Source organism: Triticum urartu, chromosome 7, assembly GCF_003073215.2.
Source record: "Triticum urartu cultivar G1812 chromosome 7, Tu2.1, whole genome shotgun sequence".
NCBI classification, from domain to species: domain Eukaryota; kingdom Viridiplantae; phylum Streptophyta; class Magnoliopsida; order Poales; family Poaceae; genus Triticum; species Triticum urartu.
In genome coordinates this window covers 22,580,274-22,597,930 of record NC_053028.1, presented here as the reverse complement: position 1 = coordinate 22,597,930, position 17,657 = coordinate 22,580,274, and the positions used below count along the sequence as shown (strand labels likewise).

General features: G+C 51.4%; 1 protein-coding gene and 1 pseudogene across 1 annotated transcript; both read left to right on the top strand.

Annotated features, from left to right (window-relative positions):
* Positions 1-3,588: 3,588 nt before the first annotated feature.
* Positions 3,589-8,428, top strand: LOC125518194 (annotated as a pseudogene).
* Positions 8,429-13,021: 4,593 nt separating this feature from the next.
* Positions 13,022-13,543, top strand: LOC125518193 (probable calcium-binding protein CML28). Its single transcript, XM_048683113.1, has one exon. The coding sequence runs from the start codon at positions 13,022-13,024 to the stop codon at positions 13,541-13,543; it is 522 nt and encodes a 173-aa protein (XP_048539070.1).
* Positions 13,544-17,657: the final 4,114 nt, after the last annotated feature.

The window sequence follows — 17,657 nt, the reverse complement described above, 5'->3', positions numbered from 1 at the left end:
GAGACTATTGGAAATATGCCCTAGAGGCAATAATAAAAGCATTATTATTATATTTCCTTGTTCATGATAATTGTCTTTTATTCATGCTATAATTGTGTTATCCGGAAATCGTAATACATGTGTGAATAAATAGACACCAACATGTCCCTAGTAAGCCTCTAGTTGACTAGCTCGTTGATCAACAGATAGTCATGGTTTCCTGACTATGGACATTGGATGTCATTGATAACGAGATCACATCATTAGGAGAATGATGTGATGGACAAGACCCAATCCTAAACATAGCACAAGATCGTATAGTTCGTTTGCTAGAGTTTTCCAATGTCAAGTATCCTTTCCTTAGACCATGAGATCGTGTAACTCTCGGATACCGTAGGAGTGCTTTGGGTGTACCAAAAGTCACAACGTAACTGGGTGACCATAAAGGTATACTACGGGTATCTACGAAAGTGTCTGTTGGGTTGACACGGATCAAGACTGGGATTTGTCACTCCGTATGACGGAGAGGTATCACTGGGCCCACTCGGTAATGCATCATCATAATGAGCTCAAAGTGACCAAGTGTATGGTCACGGGATCATGCATTACGGTACGAGTAAAGTGACTTGCCGGTAACGAGATTGAACGAGGTATTGGGATACCGACGATCGAATCTCGGGCAAGAACATACCGATTGACAAAGGGAATTGTATACGGGGTTGCTTGAATCCTCGACATCGTGGTTCATCCGATGAGATCATCGAGGAGCATGTGGGAGCCAACATGGGTATCCAGATCCCGCTGTTGGTTATTGACCGGAGAGCAATCTCGGTCATGTCTACATGTCTCCCGAACCCGTAGGGTCTACACACTTAAGGTTCGGTGACGCTAGGGTTGTAGGGATATGTATATGCAGTAACCCGAATGTTGTTCGGAGTCCCGGATGAGATCCGGACGTCACGAGGAGTTCCGGAATGGTCCGGAGGTAAAGAATTATATAGGAAGTGCTATTTCGGCCATCGGGACAAGTTTCGGTGTCACCGGTATTGTACCGGGACCACCGGAAGGGTCCCGGGGGTCCACCGGGTGGGGCCACCTATCCCGGAGGGCCCCAATGGGCTGAAGTGGGAAGAGATCCAGCCCAAAGTGGGCTGGGGAGCCACTTCCCCTGGGGCCCATGCGCCTAGGATGGGGAAACCCTAAAAGGGGGGGGCGCCCCCTTGCTTGGGGGGCAAGCCCCCCACCCCTTGGCCGCCCCCCCTAGGAGATTGCATCTCCTAGGGCCGGCGCCCCCCCTAGGCTCCCTATATATAGAGGGGGGAGGGAGGGCAGCTGCACCCTTGCCCCTAGCGCCTCCCTCTCCCTCTCCAACACCTCCTCCTCCTCCATAGAGCTTGGCGAAGCCCTGCCGGAGTACTGCAGCTCCATCACCACCACGCCGTCGTGCTGCTGCTGGAGCCATCTTCCTCAACCTCTCCTTCCTCCTTGCTGGATCAAGAAGGAGGAGACGTTACGCTGACCGTACGTGTGTTGAACGCGGAGGTGCCGTCCGTTCGGCGCTAGGATCTCCGGTGATTCGGATCACGTCGAGTACGACTCCCTCATCCCCGTTCTTTGAACGCTTCCGCTCGCGATCTACAAGGTACGTAGATGCATCCAATCACTCGTTGCTAGATGAACTCATAGATGGATCTTGGTGAAACCATAGGAAAATTTTTGTTTTCTGCAACGTTCCCCAACAGAGCGGGCATGTGCCACGGGGTCAATCCGAGGAGCTCGGTGGCTACCCCTGCAATGGCCATGGCGGATGGTGGTTCTCGGGCACGCAAACGAGAGGGGAAACAGGGGAAAGGCAAGAGGAGATCATGGCGGTGTCAATGGCGCCCTAGGGGAAGACATGGGAGCTTGGGGCGGCGCAGATCGAACGACAATGTCGCGGTGGCTCAAGGTTCAGGAAGACGGCAGCGACGTCGATGCGAGGGTGCTGGACTTGATCTCGTTGGCGCAGACGAAGTAGTGAAGGCGTTCGGAGCTCCTCGACAAGCTCCTAGCCCGCAGGGAGGGCAGTGGCCATGTGGACGGGGTCGGTCATGGTGGTCGTGGCGTCTGACTTCGTCCAGATCGACGGGATCGAGCGAGCGAGGAGGAGAAGTGGATTTGGGAGGGGCGTCAAGGAGGAGTGCGACCATGGGGGCAGGGAAGGAAGGGCGTCACCCTTATTCATTCCCCTTCGATGCCAGCGAGGTGGTCGGGTGGGAGCCCGGCTCTGTAGCAACACGGCTCGGAGAACAGGAGAAGACGACCGCGTGGGGACTGGACCGCTGAGCCGGTTCAGTGGCAAGGCCCGGGGGGGGGGGGGGGGGGGCAGGGCGAATCCCCTTTTACATCGTCCTTTTGGTTTTTCAATGTATTCTAATCTGTTTCTCCTTTTTAACACCGTTTCTATTTATTCTTATCAACTAAATGATCTCTACTCCTAATGTCTCAGTTGGTAGTCTCTGTTCCGAGTTTATTTTTGTCCCGCGTCCCGAGTGAGGGAGAGGGGGAGAGAGAGTGAGGAAGAGGGAGGGAGAGGGTGTGTGTGTGAGAATTTGATGGTAAAAGAGGTCGTCAATGTCACTTAATATGTATGAGAATATTAAATGTAATATCTTATATCTTATATCTTATATTTACTAATTGAAGGCACCATACGAGTAACCACGTTATATATCTCGGTAACTAAGAAAACTAGCCATCCGATAGCCAAATTAAGTATTTTCCACCGTTAGATGTGATGCCTCAAGGAGTCCTTGAATTATGTCCCACCTCAAACCACCTACAGTTAAAAAAAAGTAGTTCACGAAAAAAACGGGCAGCAGTCCTTGAATTCTATCCCACATTAAACCATCTACAGCATAAATCCCCTAAAAAAATCTACAATAAAAAAACAGTTCAAAAAAGAAATACAGCAAAAAAAAAAGAATCCATCGCTAGCAATCTCCTTCCACCGCTGATCCAACCCTCCCACGTACATCCTAAAAAAACAACCAACGCACCGAGCCCTAGCGCTGCTTCTCCTAATCCAGTTCTCCTCCCGTCCATCTCCCCGAAAAAAAGTTCTCCTCCCGTGCAATCTGAATCCCAAGAAGTTAACCCCACCAAGGCAACTGTTATGACCGGCTTGGTCTATATTAGGAAGAGGCCCACCGGGCATTAGTATTAGGGGCTTGGCCCACAAGTTATATTAGGCAAGTTATCTTAGAAAAGTTATCTTAGGCTAAAGTTATAAATACTCATGTAAAACATCGTTTTGAGATCAAGCAATAAAGACTATTATTATCTTTTGTTGCCCGGCTCCTAGAGGAGCCGGAAACCCTAGCCGCCGCAGCCAAGCCGCCGCCGCCCTCAACCCTAGCCGCGACGGCACCCTGCCGCCGGCGCGCCCGTTCCTCGCCGCGTCCACTCCCTCCTTGCCCCTACAACCTACGCAGTAGAGCCGGTAGAAACCCTAGTCCTACCAATTTGGTATTCAGAGACACCAGCTCGATCATGTCGCTTCCTCCATCACCGCCGCCGCTGCCAAACACCACCGCCTCACCTACGCTGCCGCCCACCCCGTCCGCGTCCATGCCGGCGCTCACATCCGGGACGGCCACCACGACAGCGTCGACCGCCACCGCGGCAGAGCCGCCCCCCATCCTCTCGCCCGAGGAGGTCTCGGGAACCCTTCGGGAGCTCGTCCAGGCGGTCAAAGGCATCAGCCTCTACCTTGCCGGGACCCAGCCCCCACCGCCGAGCGCCGCCACCACCGCCTACGGGCCGCCGCCGCTTCCGTGGGCCGCCCCGGCCTTCCAGTCACCCTATGGAGGGCCGCCCCCGCCGCCGTTGCTGCTGCAGCACTACCCAACCACGGGGAACCCTTGGCCCGCGTGGCCGGCCGCCACCGTACCGCTGGGGGACCCCTCCCAGCAGCTTCTCCAGGCGCCCCCGCCGGCTACCTCGACGCTGGCTGCGGCGCCGCAGCTTCTCCAGGCGCCGCCACCGTCGACTACATCACCACCCGCGCCCAGCCCACGGGTCGGCCCCTGCACCAGGTGCAGTTTCCGCCATCGCCATTGCCAATTCCCGCGTGGGCGGCCGGCTCATTGCCAGCCTCGGTGTATACCACGGCGCCGGAGCAACCGACGCCCTCCCTCCGGTTTGACCGTCCCTCCGGCTCGGCGACCTACGCCCCGGAGATCCCCGACCCGACACACTCGCTGCTGCCGACTGCAGCCACCCCCGGGCACGGCGGTCTGACACCCCCTCGCTTCGCCAAACTGGACTTCGCCACCTATGAGGGCACGGAGGATCCTCTCAATTGGCTCAACCAGTGCGAGCAGTTCTTTCGCGGGCACGAACTCTCGCGTCGGATCCTACCTGGCTCGCGTCCTATCATCTCCGCGGCGCGGCGCAGACCTGGTACTACGCCCTCGAGCAGGACGAGGGCGGCATGCCACCATGGGAGCGCTTCCGGGAGCTCTGTCTTCTCCGGTTCGGGCCTCCTATCCGCGGGAGCCGCCTGGCGGCCCTCGGCCGTTTACAGTTCACCTCCACGGTTCAGGACTATGCCGACCGCTTCCAGGCCCTGGCGTGCCACGCGCCGAGCATCTCCGGGATTCAGCGTGCCGAGTTATTTGTGGGCGGTCTGCCGGACCATATTCGCGTGGACGTCGAGCTCCGGGATCCCCCCGACCTCCAGACGGCCATGTACTACGCCCGAGCTTTCGAGCAGCGGGCCCAGGCACTGCAGCAATAGCTTGGACGGGGCGGCCGCCAGCCCAGTCGACCAGCGCCGACTCCTCCAGCCCCGGGCCGGCCTCCTCTAGCCGCGACGACCACGCCCCCGGCCACCACACGGACTTTTCGCCGGTTGTCACCGGCCGAGCAGCAGGAGCGTCGCCGTTAGGGACTCTGCTTCAACTGCGATGAGCCCTACACGCCGACCCATGTCTGCCCCCGCCTCTTTTACTTGGAGACGGTCGACTACACCGAGGCGGACGACTCGACCGACGCGACACCATCACCTGAGGCGGCCGCGGACACGCCCGCGGATCCCACGGCGACGGCGTGCGTCGTCTCCCTCCACGCCCTCGCTGGCATCCGTGGCGAGTGGACCATGCTGCTGCCGGTGACGATCCATGGCGAGCGGCTGGTGGCCCTGCTGGATACTGGCTCCAGCCATAACTTCTTGCCCGAGGCAACCATGCGTCGGCTAGCCCTTCCGACGACGGGCGGGGAGCGCCTGTGGATCACGGTGGCGAACGGCGATCGCCTCCGGTGTCATGGGCTTGCCCGTGACGTTCCCATCTCCATTGGTGGCGAACACTTCTCCATTACATGTGCAAGGATCGACCTCGGCTACTTCGACTTCATTCTCGGGGTGGATTTTCTACGGACCCTCGGTCCCATCCTATGGGACTTCGATGTGCTCACGATGACGTTCTGGCGGCTGGGCCACCGCGTCCGGTGGGACGGCCTTGGGGGCGCTGCGCCAGCCGTGCCCCATCTCCAGCTGGTCGCCGCATCCTCGGAGGCCGAGCAACCCCTGCTAGATTCCCGTCTGCAGCAGCACAGCGACCTCTTCGACGAGCCACGGGGTCTTCCGCCCACCCGGGTGTACGACCATCATATCCACCTCATGCCGGGTACCCCTCCTGTGGCGGTTCGGCCCTACCGCTACCCTCAGCTGCAGAAGGATGAGTTGGAGCGCCAGTGTGCCCTGATGCTTGCCGCGGGCATCATCCGGATCTCCACGTCACCCTTCACCGCCCCGGTGCTGCTCGTCCGCAAGTCGGACGACACTTGGCGTTTCTGCATCGACTACCATGCCCTGAACGCGCTCACACTCAAGGACAAATTCCCCATACCGGTGGTCGACGAGCTCTTGGATGAGCTCCATGGGGCGCGCTTCTTCACCAAGCTCGATCTCCGGTCAGGCTATCATCAGGTGCGTATGCATCCAGACGACATCGCCAAGACGGCGTTTCGCACCCACCATGGCCACTTCGAGTTCTTGGTGATGCCCTTCGGCCTCGCCAACGCCCCAGCGACTTTCCAGGCCCTGATGAACGACGTCCTCCGGCCCTACTTACGGCGGTTTGTGCTTGTTTTCTTTAATGACATTCTTATCTACAGCGCCACCTGGGCTGAGCACCTCCAGCACGTCGGCATCGTCTTCAACGAGCTTCGGGCGCACCACCTCCACCTTAAGCGCTCGAAGTGCTCGTTCGGGACACCTACCGTCGCCTACCTCGGCAATGTCATCTCTGCCGACGGGGTGGCTATGGACGCCGACAAGGTGGCGGCCGTCTCCGCATGGCCGACACCTCGCTCGCCGCGGGTTCCTCGGCCTCGCCGGCTACTACCGGAAATTTATCCGGGAGTTCGGGCTCATCGCCGCGCCCCTCACGCGGTTGCTCCGCCCGACGCTTTCGCTTGGGACGACGAGGCGACGATGGCGTTCGAGGCCCTCAAGGGGGCCCTCACGACAGGCCCCGTCCTCCAGATGCCCGACTTCGACCGCCCGTTCGTGGTGGACTGTGACGCCTCGGGCGCTGGTTTCGGCGCCGTGCTTCATCAGGGCGATGGACCCCTCGCTTTCTTCAGCCGGCCTTTCGCTCCTCGCCATCTCAGGCTGGCAGCATACGAGCGGGAGCTCATTGGCCTTGTGCAGGCCGTTCGTCATTGGCGGCCGTACTTGTGGGGACGGTCCTTCCACATTTGCACGGACCACTACAGCCTGAAGTTCTTGCTGGACCAACGGCTGTCGACCGTGCCGCAGCACCAGTGGATCAGCAAGCTCTTCGGCTTTGACTTCCCCGTCGAGTATCGGCCGGGCCGTCTTAACACCGTGGCCGACGCGATGTTCCGTCGCGATTCCGACCTCGCGCCACCCGCCGACGCGTCCGCCGGGACGGCCCTATGCATCCGCTCCAGGCCATCGTTCGGTCTCTTCGCCGACATTCGACGCGCCACTGCGACGGCAGATGACGCCGCACTTCTTCAGCAGCAGCTCGCGGCCGGCGACTTGGAGGAGCCCTGGCACTTCTCTGACGGACTGCTCCTCCATGGGCGCCGGATCTTTGTTCCGGCGCATGATGATCTCCGTCACCAGGTGTTGCAGCTCGCCCACTCGGCGGGCCATGAGGGTGTGCAGAAAACCCTCCATCGACTTCGCGCCGACTTCTACATCCCTGGCGATCGTGCCCTGGTCCGCGACTGGGTTCGGTCTTGTCAGACTTGCCAGCGCAACAAGACAGAGACCCTGAGGCCGGTGGGGCTCCTTCAGCCCTTGGAGGTGCCGTCTCAAGTTTGGGCGGATATCTCCATGGACTTCATCGAGGGCCTTCCCAAGGTGGGGGGCAAGTCGGTCATCCTCACGGTGGTCGATCGCTTCTCTACGTACGCCCACTTCATCGCGCTCGGCCATCCGTACACGGCGGCGTCCGTGGCCCGGGCCTTCTTCGATGACATCGTCTGTCTACACGGGTTCCCGACTTCGATCGCCAGTGATCGGGACCCAGTCTTCACGGGCCATGTCTGGCGCGACCTCTTCCGGATGGCGGGTGTCCAGCTCCGCCTGAGTACGGCGTTCCATCCTCAGACGGACGGTCAGTCTGAGGTGGTTAATAAGGTCATTGCCATGTATTTGCGTTGTGTGACAGGTGATCGGCCTCGCGCTTGGGTGGACAGGCTCTCTTGGGCGGAGTACTGCTACAACACTTCTTATCACTCCGCCCTGCGCGCGACGCCATTTGAGGTGGTCTATGGTCGACCACCCCCGCCTATACTTCCGGTCGACCCGGAGACGGCTCGGACGGCGGTTGCGGGTGACCTTATCCGCACCCGTGATGAGATGCTGGCTGAGGTCCGTCAGCATCTCCTTCAGGCCCAGCAGACGGCCAAGCACTACTACGACGATCATCATCGTGAGGCGGAGTTCGCGGTGGGTGACTGGGTGTGGCTGCGTCTTCTCCACCGCTCTAAGCAGTCACTGGACCCGCGCGCGAAGCGCAAGCTTGTCCCTCGCTACGCCGGGCCCTTCCCTGTCGTGGAGCGCATTGGGAAGGTGGTCTATCGTCTTCAGCTTCCAGCCCGCGCCCGCATCCACGACGTGTTCCATGTGGGGCTGCTCAAGCCTTTCCGTGGCGAGCCACCGGCGGCTCCTCCGGCGCTTCCTCCAACCGTCGATGGTCGCATTCTTCCAGAGCCAGCAAAGGTGTTGCAGGCCCAGCTCCGTCGTGGCGTCTGGTTCGTCCTAATTCAGTGGGCGGGCCTTCCGGAGGAGGAGGCTACTTGGGAGCAGCGTGAGGATTTCCGTCAACACTATCCAGACTTTCAGCTCGAGGACGAGCTGTTTGCGCAGGCGGGGAGAGATGTTATGACCGGCTTGGTCTATACTAGGAAGATGCCCACCGAGCATTAGTATTAGGGGCTTGGCCCACAAGTTATCTTAGGCAAGTTATCTTAGGCTAAAGTTATAAATACTCATGTAAGACATCGTTTTGAGATCAAGCAATAAAGAGTATTATTATCTTTTGTTGCCCGGCTCCTAGAGGAGCCGGAAACCCTAGCCGCCGCAGCCAAGCCGCCGCCGCCCTCAACCCTAGCCGCGACGGCGCCCTGCCGCCGGCGCGCCCGTTCCTCGCCGCGTCCACTCCCTCCTTGCCCCTACAACCTACGCAGTAGAGCCGGTAGGAACCCTAGTCCTACCAGCAACAAACCCTAGCGCTCCTAGCTACTTCTCCTGCTGTCTAATCTGCTGTCTTCCATAGCAGTCCTCTAAAAGATCCAACTAGCTTCTTCCACATCCCCTTCCTCCATGATCTTTGAATCTCTACTACCCTAACCTTTTAACCTTTTAGCTGCCATGCCACGGCCAAACTGCAATGACGTGGAGAAGGAGGTATTTTTGGATTAGTAGATGAGTCAGACCAAACTGCAATGAAGTGGAGAAGGATGTATTTTTGGATTAGTATTTAGTAGATGAGTCAGATCTAGGAGGTGGAGGACTCTACTAAGGACAATTTCAAACAAATCAGGAAGCAGCTGTTGTCAGGCATTCATGAGGCCACCAAGAAAAGGAGCTACTATGTACAGATGGCACAACTATTCGAAACATTGTAGGTGATACACAACATTGCTTCTGACTTCTCAAACCCAACTAATTGTTCTCCCAAATCCATCTCACGGTTCGGTCTTCTATCTACATGTGTTTTATTACATATACAGACTGTTGTTATTTAATTTAATGTTCCATGTTACTAGAGGGACTGGAATCTGTTGGGGACAATTTTGCAGCCGTACGAAATTTGCTCGCGATAATTTGTAGGCCTCTTCATGAGTAATACTAATTAACTGATATTTCATCTGGGCAACTATATTTTTGACACACACAATTTTTTCCATCATACTTTAGCTTTCTAACTATTTTTTGTGGAAACAGACCTGAGTTCTATTAGTGGGAAATCCAAGGACCATGTCCTCTGTTGTGAGTGTTCCATGCAGTTCGACAACATCTGCAACAGCAGCGTGAGGTGTCTTCTTCTTTTTCTTCTTCATGGAGTCAATTTGTTTTCCTAAGTATCAGTTCTATCTGTGGAGATGACTACCGTGTATCTTTTATCTTCCACATAGATTGATTTTATAACTTCTCTCCTTTTTGTTGCACTAATTTTCTGATTGGTTGAAGTATACCATTTATTTATTTAAGTGGAATAATTACTGGTGGTTATTGGTTGATAAACTTTTACTTACCTAAGTACTCCTTTTGTGCATCCATGTTATAAAAAAACCAATCTTTATTCTCCTAAACTAACTACGTCATAGGAGTTGAGATCTCACAAAAAAACAATGTTATAGGAGTCCATATCTCACAAGGAACAGGACCATCACCACGTTTTTACTAAAACAAGACCATCACCAGGTTCCTCTCCGTTCAGGTATAGATTCAACCTGATGCGCTGCTGCCAGGACTTTTTCCACAACCAAAATCCATGGTAGCTCCTCCTCTTTTCTTGCGTCCAATAAAAGCACGATCGAAGTCTCATCCAAGAAAGCTGGTGGCGGCCGACCCAGCTGATGCTGCAGATGGGCTTGCCATGTGGGAGGTGCGCCGGTGGCTGGGATCCATGTGAGCAGTTCTACCATCCTCTATCTCTCCATCCCGTATTTTAATGTCATCTTCGACCATCCGTACTGCATCCATCAACAAGAATATGACTCAATCAATCCATCCCCTCCCGTCCAACCTTAAATCGTATCTATATTCTAAGTTTTTCAATTTAAGATGGCTGATGCATGGGCTGAAGATGTGTATAACACTCTAAATCCAATTTGAGTGGATCTATAATGTCTGATCAAGAAATTGACCTTTTTCCATGTCTATCTTGCAGCACTTCTGTTCACCAGATTGTATATTGGAGGGAGGGGAGGAGAACCTGCAGGGGTGGTCTGTACGAGCATCTTTCCGACGATGACGACGTTTGGTTGGGTTCCCTTGGTAGCATGGGCATGAGATCACCCAACTCCTCGATCAATCCCTGCTGTCAAGATCCTGCAAGTCTTGCTTGGCTATCAGCTGTAGTACAGGTTGGCTTTCTCTTGCTTTGGTTGTCTGCGTTTTAATAGACGTTTCCTCATCTGACTACCCAAGGGAAACTAGATACATTGCGTGATGCAGATCAATAGAGAGTAGACCAGGTAGGCAGGATAAAAATATGAAATAATAATGTTTGTTCTTTGTTTGATGTTTTCTTGGTCTGCACACATGCTTTTCTAATAGTTCCCAACGGATTAGAGGAATTGGCTTCATGCAGATACACAGAAATATGTTTGTGATCAGTCAAAGAGAATGAAAACATTTACTGAAATCCTTATTTGTGGATCCTATGAATTACATTGATTGGAAGTCCAACGATCAATCTCATTTTAGAAATAACTATATTTAGAGGCATATGTGCTATTAGATTCTTTATCTCTCAAATCCATGCCTTCTATATGTACTGAATTTAAAAAGCTGGACAAGAGGCAACGCTGCCCACAAATCATCATACTATACTGGGGAAAGACATCACATTCTCTCTCTTTCTTTTCACATGATTGGCTGAGTATTAATAATAGTCCTCATGGTTGCACGGTGAGATTATCTTCAGCAAAAGATATTTGAATCAGTGGTGGATCAATGACAACGTACAAGTGCCTTGATGACAGCTTTTCATGTTACAGTATACAGCCTCAGCCATGCAAGCAACAATGGTAACTAATAATTGTATCATGTAGTCTAGAGTCTAGACTGGAGTAGCGCATAGACGCATAGTAATATTTGATTATTAATTTCTGCAGGCAACCCAGGTAATGACGTTGTAGTCTTGGGTAATAGTTCTATTTAATTAGCTATTTTGCACAATTGTTCATACATATATGTATGTGCATGGAACAACTCATTGTTAAGAACACAGAACAACATTAAATCCAGAATTTCGTATACGTACAAAGAAGGAAAAACAATGAGCTATCTGTATGGATGATGCGTGACAATGTTCTCATATTTTCATATTTACAGCCAGTGACTAAAAAAGCAATGAGATATTTGTACACTTAGGAGTCCAGTGACTAAAATATACGTCTTACAAAAAAATATTTAGAGATCCCCAGTTCAATATATTATTTCTATAATAAACTGATGATTAACTAAGGGCATAAATAATAAATTCAAGGCATCTATCCAGCATTTATGGAAATAAAAGATAATTAACAAAGAGAAAAATCATACATTTAATTTAGTGTCATTCCACTCCAGCATTGGTAGAAATAAAGTTAGGGTAACTATTCATTTTTAATATAGGCAAATGTGTTTTTTATGGTTTCGGGAATTGCATGTATTACATGTAGGACAACGTGCATAAATTTGTTCTCGGCGACCAAAACATGAAAGCAAATGATTGCCCTCTCATCTTGACATAATAATATGCCTTTGCAGGAATCACGAAAAAACATATTCAACAGATTTGTGGATAATAAAATGATATTTCATGAAGAAGCATAAAGAAATATAAGATTCCCATATATTTTGTAAATTGTGTATTTTCAACGCACCTCACAATCTGTTACAAGTAAACATAGATTCCCAGAAATTATATAATTTTAAAATTTTAGATCGTTAGAGGAAAATGTATATAAAACGAACTTCACATTTGCAACTATGTGGACCAGCAATACTGCCTTCATATTCATGTCAAATAAATAACTTATTTGAAAATTATGAGAAATGGGATGACCAAAAGGGAAAAATTCATGCAAACCATCTAATCACAACTTCATCAAACAATTGTAATCCTATTTTCCTGGTATCATTGAAGAAAATTACATGTTTATAACATTATTATTCTTCCCTGAAACTTTACTTCTTCAGTTTCATAAGTCATAAATAGTAAACATTAGCTAGCCCGTGCTGGGGCACGGGTTGATGACTAGTAAACATAATTGATATTGAACTTTTAAAGTTAATGTGGCCCCGTTACAACGCACGGGCGTTCTTCTAGTATGTATATATGTGCACTTGAAATTTAAGTACAACTGTACAAGTCACTTGGGTTTTGCTTATTTGGTAAGTTTAAGGCAATATTTGTCGCAACACAATCATCATACACATTGTAAATTATAATGATACTTTGAGTTTTTTCACTATGCTTTGATTAATATCTCTATTTCTATATTTTGTGGCAAGGCACGGGCATTCAACTAGTTTTGAGGTAAGAGACTAAACCTTGTCTTTTTTTAGACAAAAGAGATAAGAAATAGACAAAAAGGTGTGCATTGAATGTCCAGAATAGCTAGTATGGCCAAAAAAAGAACTAAGCCACACCTTAATTCCATCTCTCTTCTCTTGGCAAAGAGGCACCGCTATTCCCTCCACACCACACAGCCTATTCTCCTCGAAAACAAAACCAATCACCGACTACTTCGCCAATGTCGTTTCCAACATTAACCCCATGAGCATTCGATTGCACGACATATAATGCAAATAGAACGGCCAAGAGCTAAAATCATGAGCAGCAGGGTGGATGAGTCGGAGCTAAGGAAGGTCTTCCAGATGTTCGACAAGAACGGTGACGGCCAGATCACCAAGAAGGAGCTAGGTGAGTTGCTCAAGAACCTAGGGATCTACATCGCGGACGACGAGATGGACGCAACCATGGCCAAGATTGATACCAACGGTGATGGCTGCATCGACGTCGAGGAGTTCGGCCTACTATATCGCTCCATCCTCGATGAAGGCGATGGGCCTAACGGTGGCAACATGGGCGATGAGGAGGAGGAGATGAGGGAGGCGTTCAGTGTCTTCGACCAGAACGGTGACGGCTACATCACCATTGAAGAGCTGCGGTCCGTGCTGGCAAGCCTCGGCCTCAAGCAGGGTCGCACCGTTGAGGAATGCCGCCAAATGATCAACAAGGTCGACGCCAATGGCGACGGCCGCGTCGACTTCAAGGAGTTCAGCCAGATGATGCGCGGTGGCGCGGCCAATCGTGAGGATTGACTTTATTGCATGGGAATGGTTCATTGTGGTACTATTGGTAGTTGTAGATAATTAATTGACTTTAACATGCCAATGATTCAATGTGGATTGTATACATAAATACAAATACATGAGTATGAAACGACCAATTCCTCTCTTTTAAAAAGACGGGTGAGGCTGCCTTCGTCCATGTTTTCATTTTTTTGGCTGGATTGGATTCATTATACGTTGTAAATGGTATTTATCATGGAAAACGCTAGGGTGAAGAAGCAAGTATTCCCCCTATCCACTCCTTTGACGATCATGTAGGCAGCAGGGGAGGCAACGCGCCGCCACTGGGCCTGGACCCCCTCCTTCCTCCTCTCGGCGGCAGGGAGCCTTCTCCCCCAACCTAGGGATCTACATCGCGGACGACGAGATGGACGCAACCATGGCTCAGGGCGCGGCGCTAAGCGCTGACAGGCGGCGGTGCTGGTTGTCGCGACGGTGTCGTGGTAGGCTGCTCGCGGGCGAGTGCATGGTGCTGTGACCTGCGGTGGCAGGTGCCCGGCTCTCCAGATATGGGCGACGTGTGGTGCGTGCTAGACAGATCCGACGCATGGATCTTGGAGGGCGACGTGGGTTGGGTAGTGGCCCGATGTGGCTGCTGCTCCTGTCGTGGATGGCAGCGGCACGGTGTGGCTCTGTCCCCTGGGTGCGGTGTCCTTCGTACGGCGTGGTTGATCCACGGTAGATCAGCATGTTTGGCTACGGCAACGACTGGCACCTAGCCAAGCGTCGGCTCATTTGCAAGCGGCCTAGTTCGGCCCTCGGTCCACTCCCCATCACCATCCATCATGGTGGCTTCCCAAGGGTGGGACAGGAGGGATCTTCCGCTCATCACTTTCGCCGGCGTAGCTGCGCGTCTCAACTGGGGTGGTGTTGGGATCTCGGATGCTAGGGTGGCGGGCCTGGTGGTGGGAGGTGCAGTGCTCGTGGGCGACACCACGGCACAGGTGTGGGCTGGTTATCATGGTCGTGAGAGGGGCATGGTGACCGGTGCTCGATGTTCAATGAGGATGGTGCGGCGGGTGTCCTCGTGATTGGTCGCACCACTTTTCGGAGGCGGGGTTTTATTGCCTGGGTCATTCCATGTCTGGCCTTGGCCAGGCCGACGGTGATGGCGTCCGTTGGCGTTGTATACTTTTTGACGGCATCGTTGTGGCTTCCTTCCGGTGGTTTTGGCGTGAATAGTTTGATCCTTTGGATCGGGCGTCGGCAACACTCCGGTGTCGTAATCTTCTTGGAGGCGCCATCTTAGAGTCCTCGTTGGGCGCAGCTTCATCTCTTTGTGTGTGGTTTGGGCGACGTAGCCGTGTCTTGCACCATTGTATCTTTTTTTTTTTTTGCAAATTTGCACCATTGTATCTTGCCTTGGGTGTGTTTTGTGTGATGTCAAGTTGTAAGCACTGGGTTGTATGGTCGTTGCTTTATATATAAAAGCGGGGTGAGAGCCTTTTTCGGTTATACGTCATAAATTTGTAGATGGAAATACCAGCTCATCTCATAGTGTTGATGTTAATTGTTTTTTCTTGAAGTTCATTGATGTTAACTGTTTGTTGGTGACTAGCTAGCCATGCTCGCGTGGCGTATGCCGCGTGTTGTCGGTGCATTGAGCTAAAGTTTTCCATATGGTAGAATAAATAAGGACCCTGATAAGTTGTCAGGACCAGTTTTTCGGGATATTAATTTCCTAAAAGCGGCCCTTTTGCTCACCAGTCCCATGATTACTGTTAGCTGATGAGACACCAACTTGTTACAGAAACTCCAAGCAAACTACAAAATATGTAGTACAAGACCATTCTGGCCTATGGGTACAACAATTGGTTTCTAGTGGTTGATGGCGGAAGCGGTTTGCGGATCATCGGCGTCTATGGGACTCCATTTCCCACAGGAACAGCTGACCAGGATAACTCCTATCTTTGCGAGGCTGCTATCTCCATTGCGTAGGTTCCGGGGCTGTCATCGCAACGTTCCTTTCCACGCAAGAAATCTGGCCAAGACAATAGCCAGGGACAAGCCAGTGAATACTTTGAATGTACTCGCAAACATTAAGAACACAGGTATAATATAGCCACTGATAATCATGCTTTGAAATATTCCATGATTACTTTGTCAGTCATAAATGAAGCTCATGATGCATGCAAGCAGGTTAATCATGTCATATATGAATATGCAATCAGCGAGTAGAAATAGAATGCACCGATCAGGTGTCTGAAGCGACGCCTCGAAAGGATAACAATATAAAGTATGCCTCAGTCGGGCGTCTAAGCGACACCACATAAAGGGCTTATAAGTAGATAAAATATCAAGCATGCCACAGTCGGGCGTCTGTGCAACACCGCATAAAGGGCTTATAAGTAAATGAAATGACAAGCATGCCACAGTCGGGCGTCTGTGCGACACCACATAAAGGGCTTATGTATAAAAATAATCATAGTGAATATCCAGGAGGTAGAACCGTCCTAGGGATACTCAATAATTCAAATAACATAAATGGTTAGTCCATAATAATAATAATCATAACCATCATGCATCACAAGTCATGATCAATATTCTGGTTTAATAGTTTCTCCTCCGAAGACCGACACTAAGACCGACACTTGACCCATCCTAGACTGTAGTCCTTAACCATGGACACGGCTATTCGAATAGGTTTAATATCTCTGCAGAGGGAGTACTCTTTACCCACTAGCAACAGATTCCTTTAGTCCATCGGGACTAATTCCGTCCATGGTCTTTTGATTGAAAACATACCTGACCGCACACACCAGCCTAACTCACCAGTGTCTGGAATCACCCTTGACACCTGTTAAGCAAAACTCTAAGTGGGGAGGCTACAACCTCGACTAGCATGGGATCACAAAATTTATACCGCGCGCAAACTGGGGGAGCTACCCCCTTCGGCTACAACCGAAAACACCCATGCCCCCGGAACGGATGACTGGCTTTAATCCAGGGCCATGGAACCCTCATCGCGGTCTCTCTGTACGGTGTGTGCTAGACGGGGGTTGACAACTTACTGAACCGTACCCTACATACGGCAGGGACAAGTGGCAGCACGAAACAAGTATGGGGGTTACTGGAACAAGACTCGATCTACGGCCGACTCAGGAGGCTTAAGTATTTCCTGCATGATTAGCTCAAGGATAATATTTCACATCCATCAGACACAACCACCACTCATCATATCTCCCCCTGCCCCGCCGGTCATAACCATCTCGACGAGGGACAAGCTCGTGTCTACCCAAGACAGAGACTTTCCCGGATCCTTCCCGGTAGGCATGAGAGGCATATGAGGGTGATTGCTATCACAAGTATGTCCATTTCCAACAGCAAAAAAAAATTCATCTTTGCACTCAAAGCGTATGATCATAACGTCACAAACACATAACGGATACTCCGTGTCACGGTGGTGTTGTAACTGTATTAAACAACACACGATAATATTATGCCTGAGTTCAGAAATGCTTGCCTTGAAGGTGTGGAGAGTCAGGGTGCATTCCAAAACTTTGAAAGTTTTCTTCTCTCTCCCACAAATCCTATTTTTGGAAATATTTAAATTAACACATAGTTTAAAAACAGTACAAAAAAGTTGCTTGGGAAATTTTGAAATAAATATGAAAATAAACTAGACAATATTTGAGGAACAACAGAAAAAGATTCAAGTCATTTGTATTCATATTTTAAAAGTTATAGCCCGTCAAAGTTTTGGTCAAATTCTGTTTTTAAAATAAAACAGAAAAAAGAAAAACGCTTCGATGAGAATACGCTTTCAAGCAGAGGAGACGTACTCTGGGGTGATGCATTTTCACTTAAACACGTGGACCGGTGCGGGGTCACTGACAGTGGGTCCATGGGGCCTACTTGTCAGGTTTGACCGGTCTCCTTTCCCTCTTCTTCCTCTGCCCGAGAGGGGGGCGTGACTCCGGCGATTGGCGTCTCCTCGCGGGGCCCCGAGGGCGGGGATGGATCCGCCACCCCAGGGAGGTCCTCCCGGTGGTCGCCAGGCCGGAGGGAGCTGCCGGCGGCGAGCTCCTCGGTGAAGGTGGCCTTGGGAGCTTTTGGGGGCCGGGGCTATGGTGGTTCCCGAGCT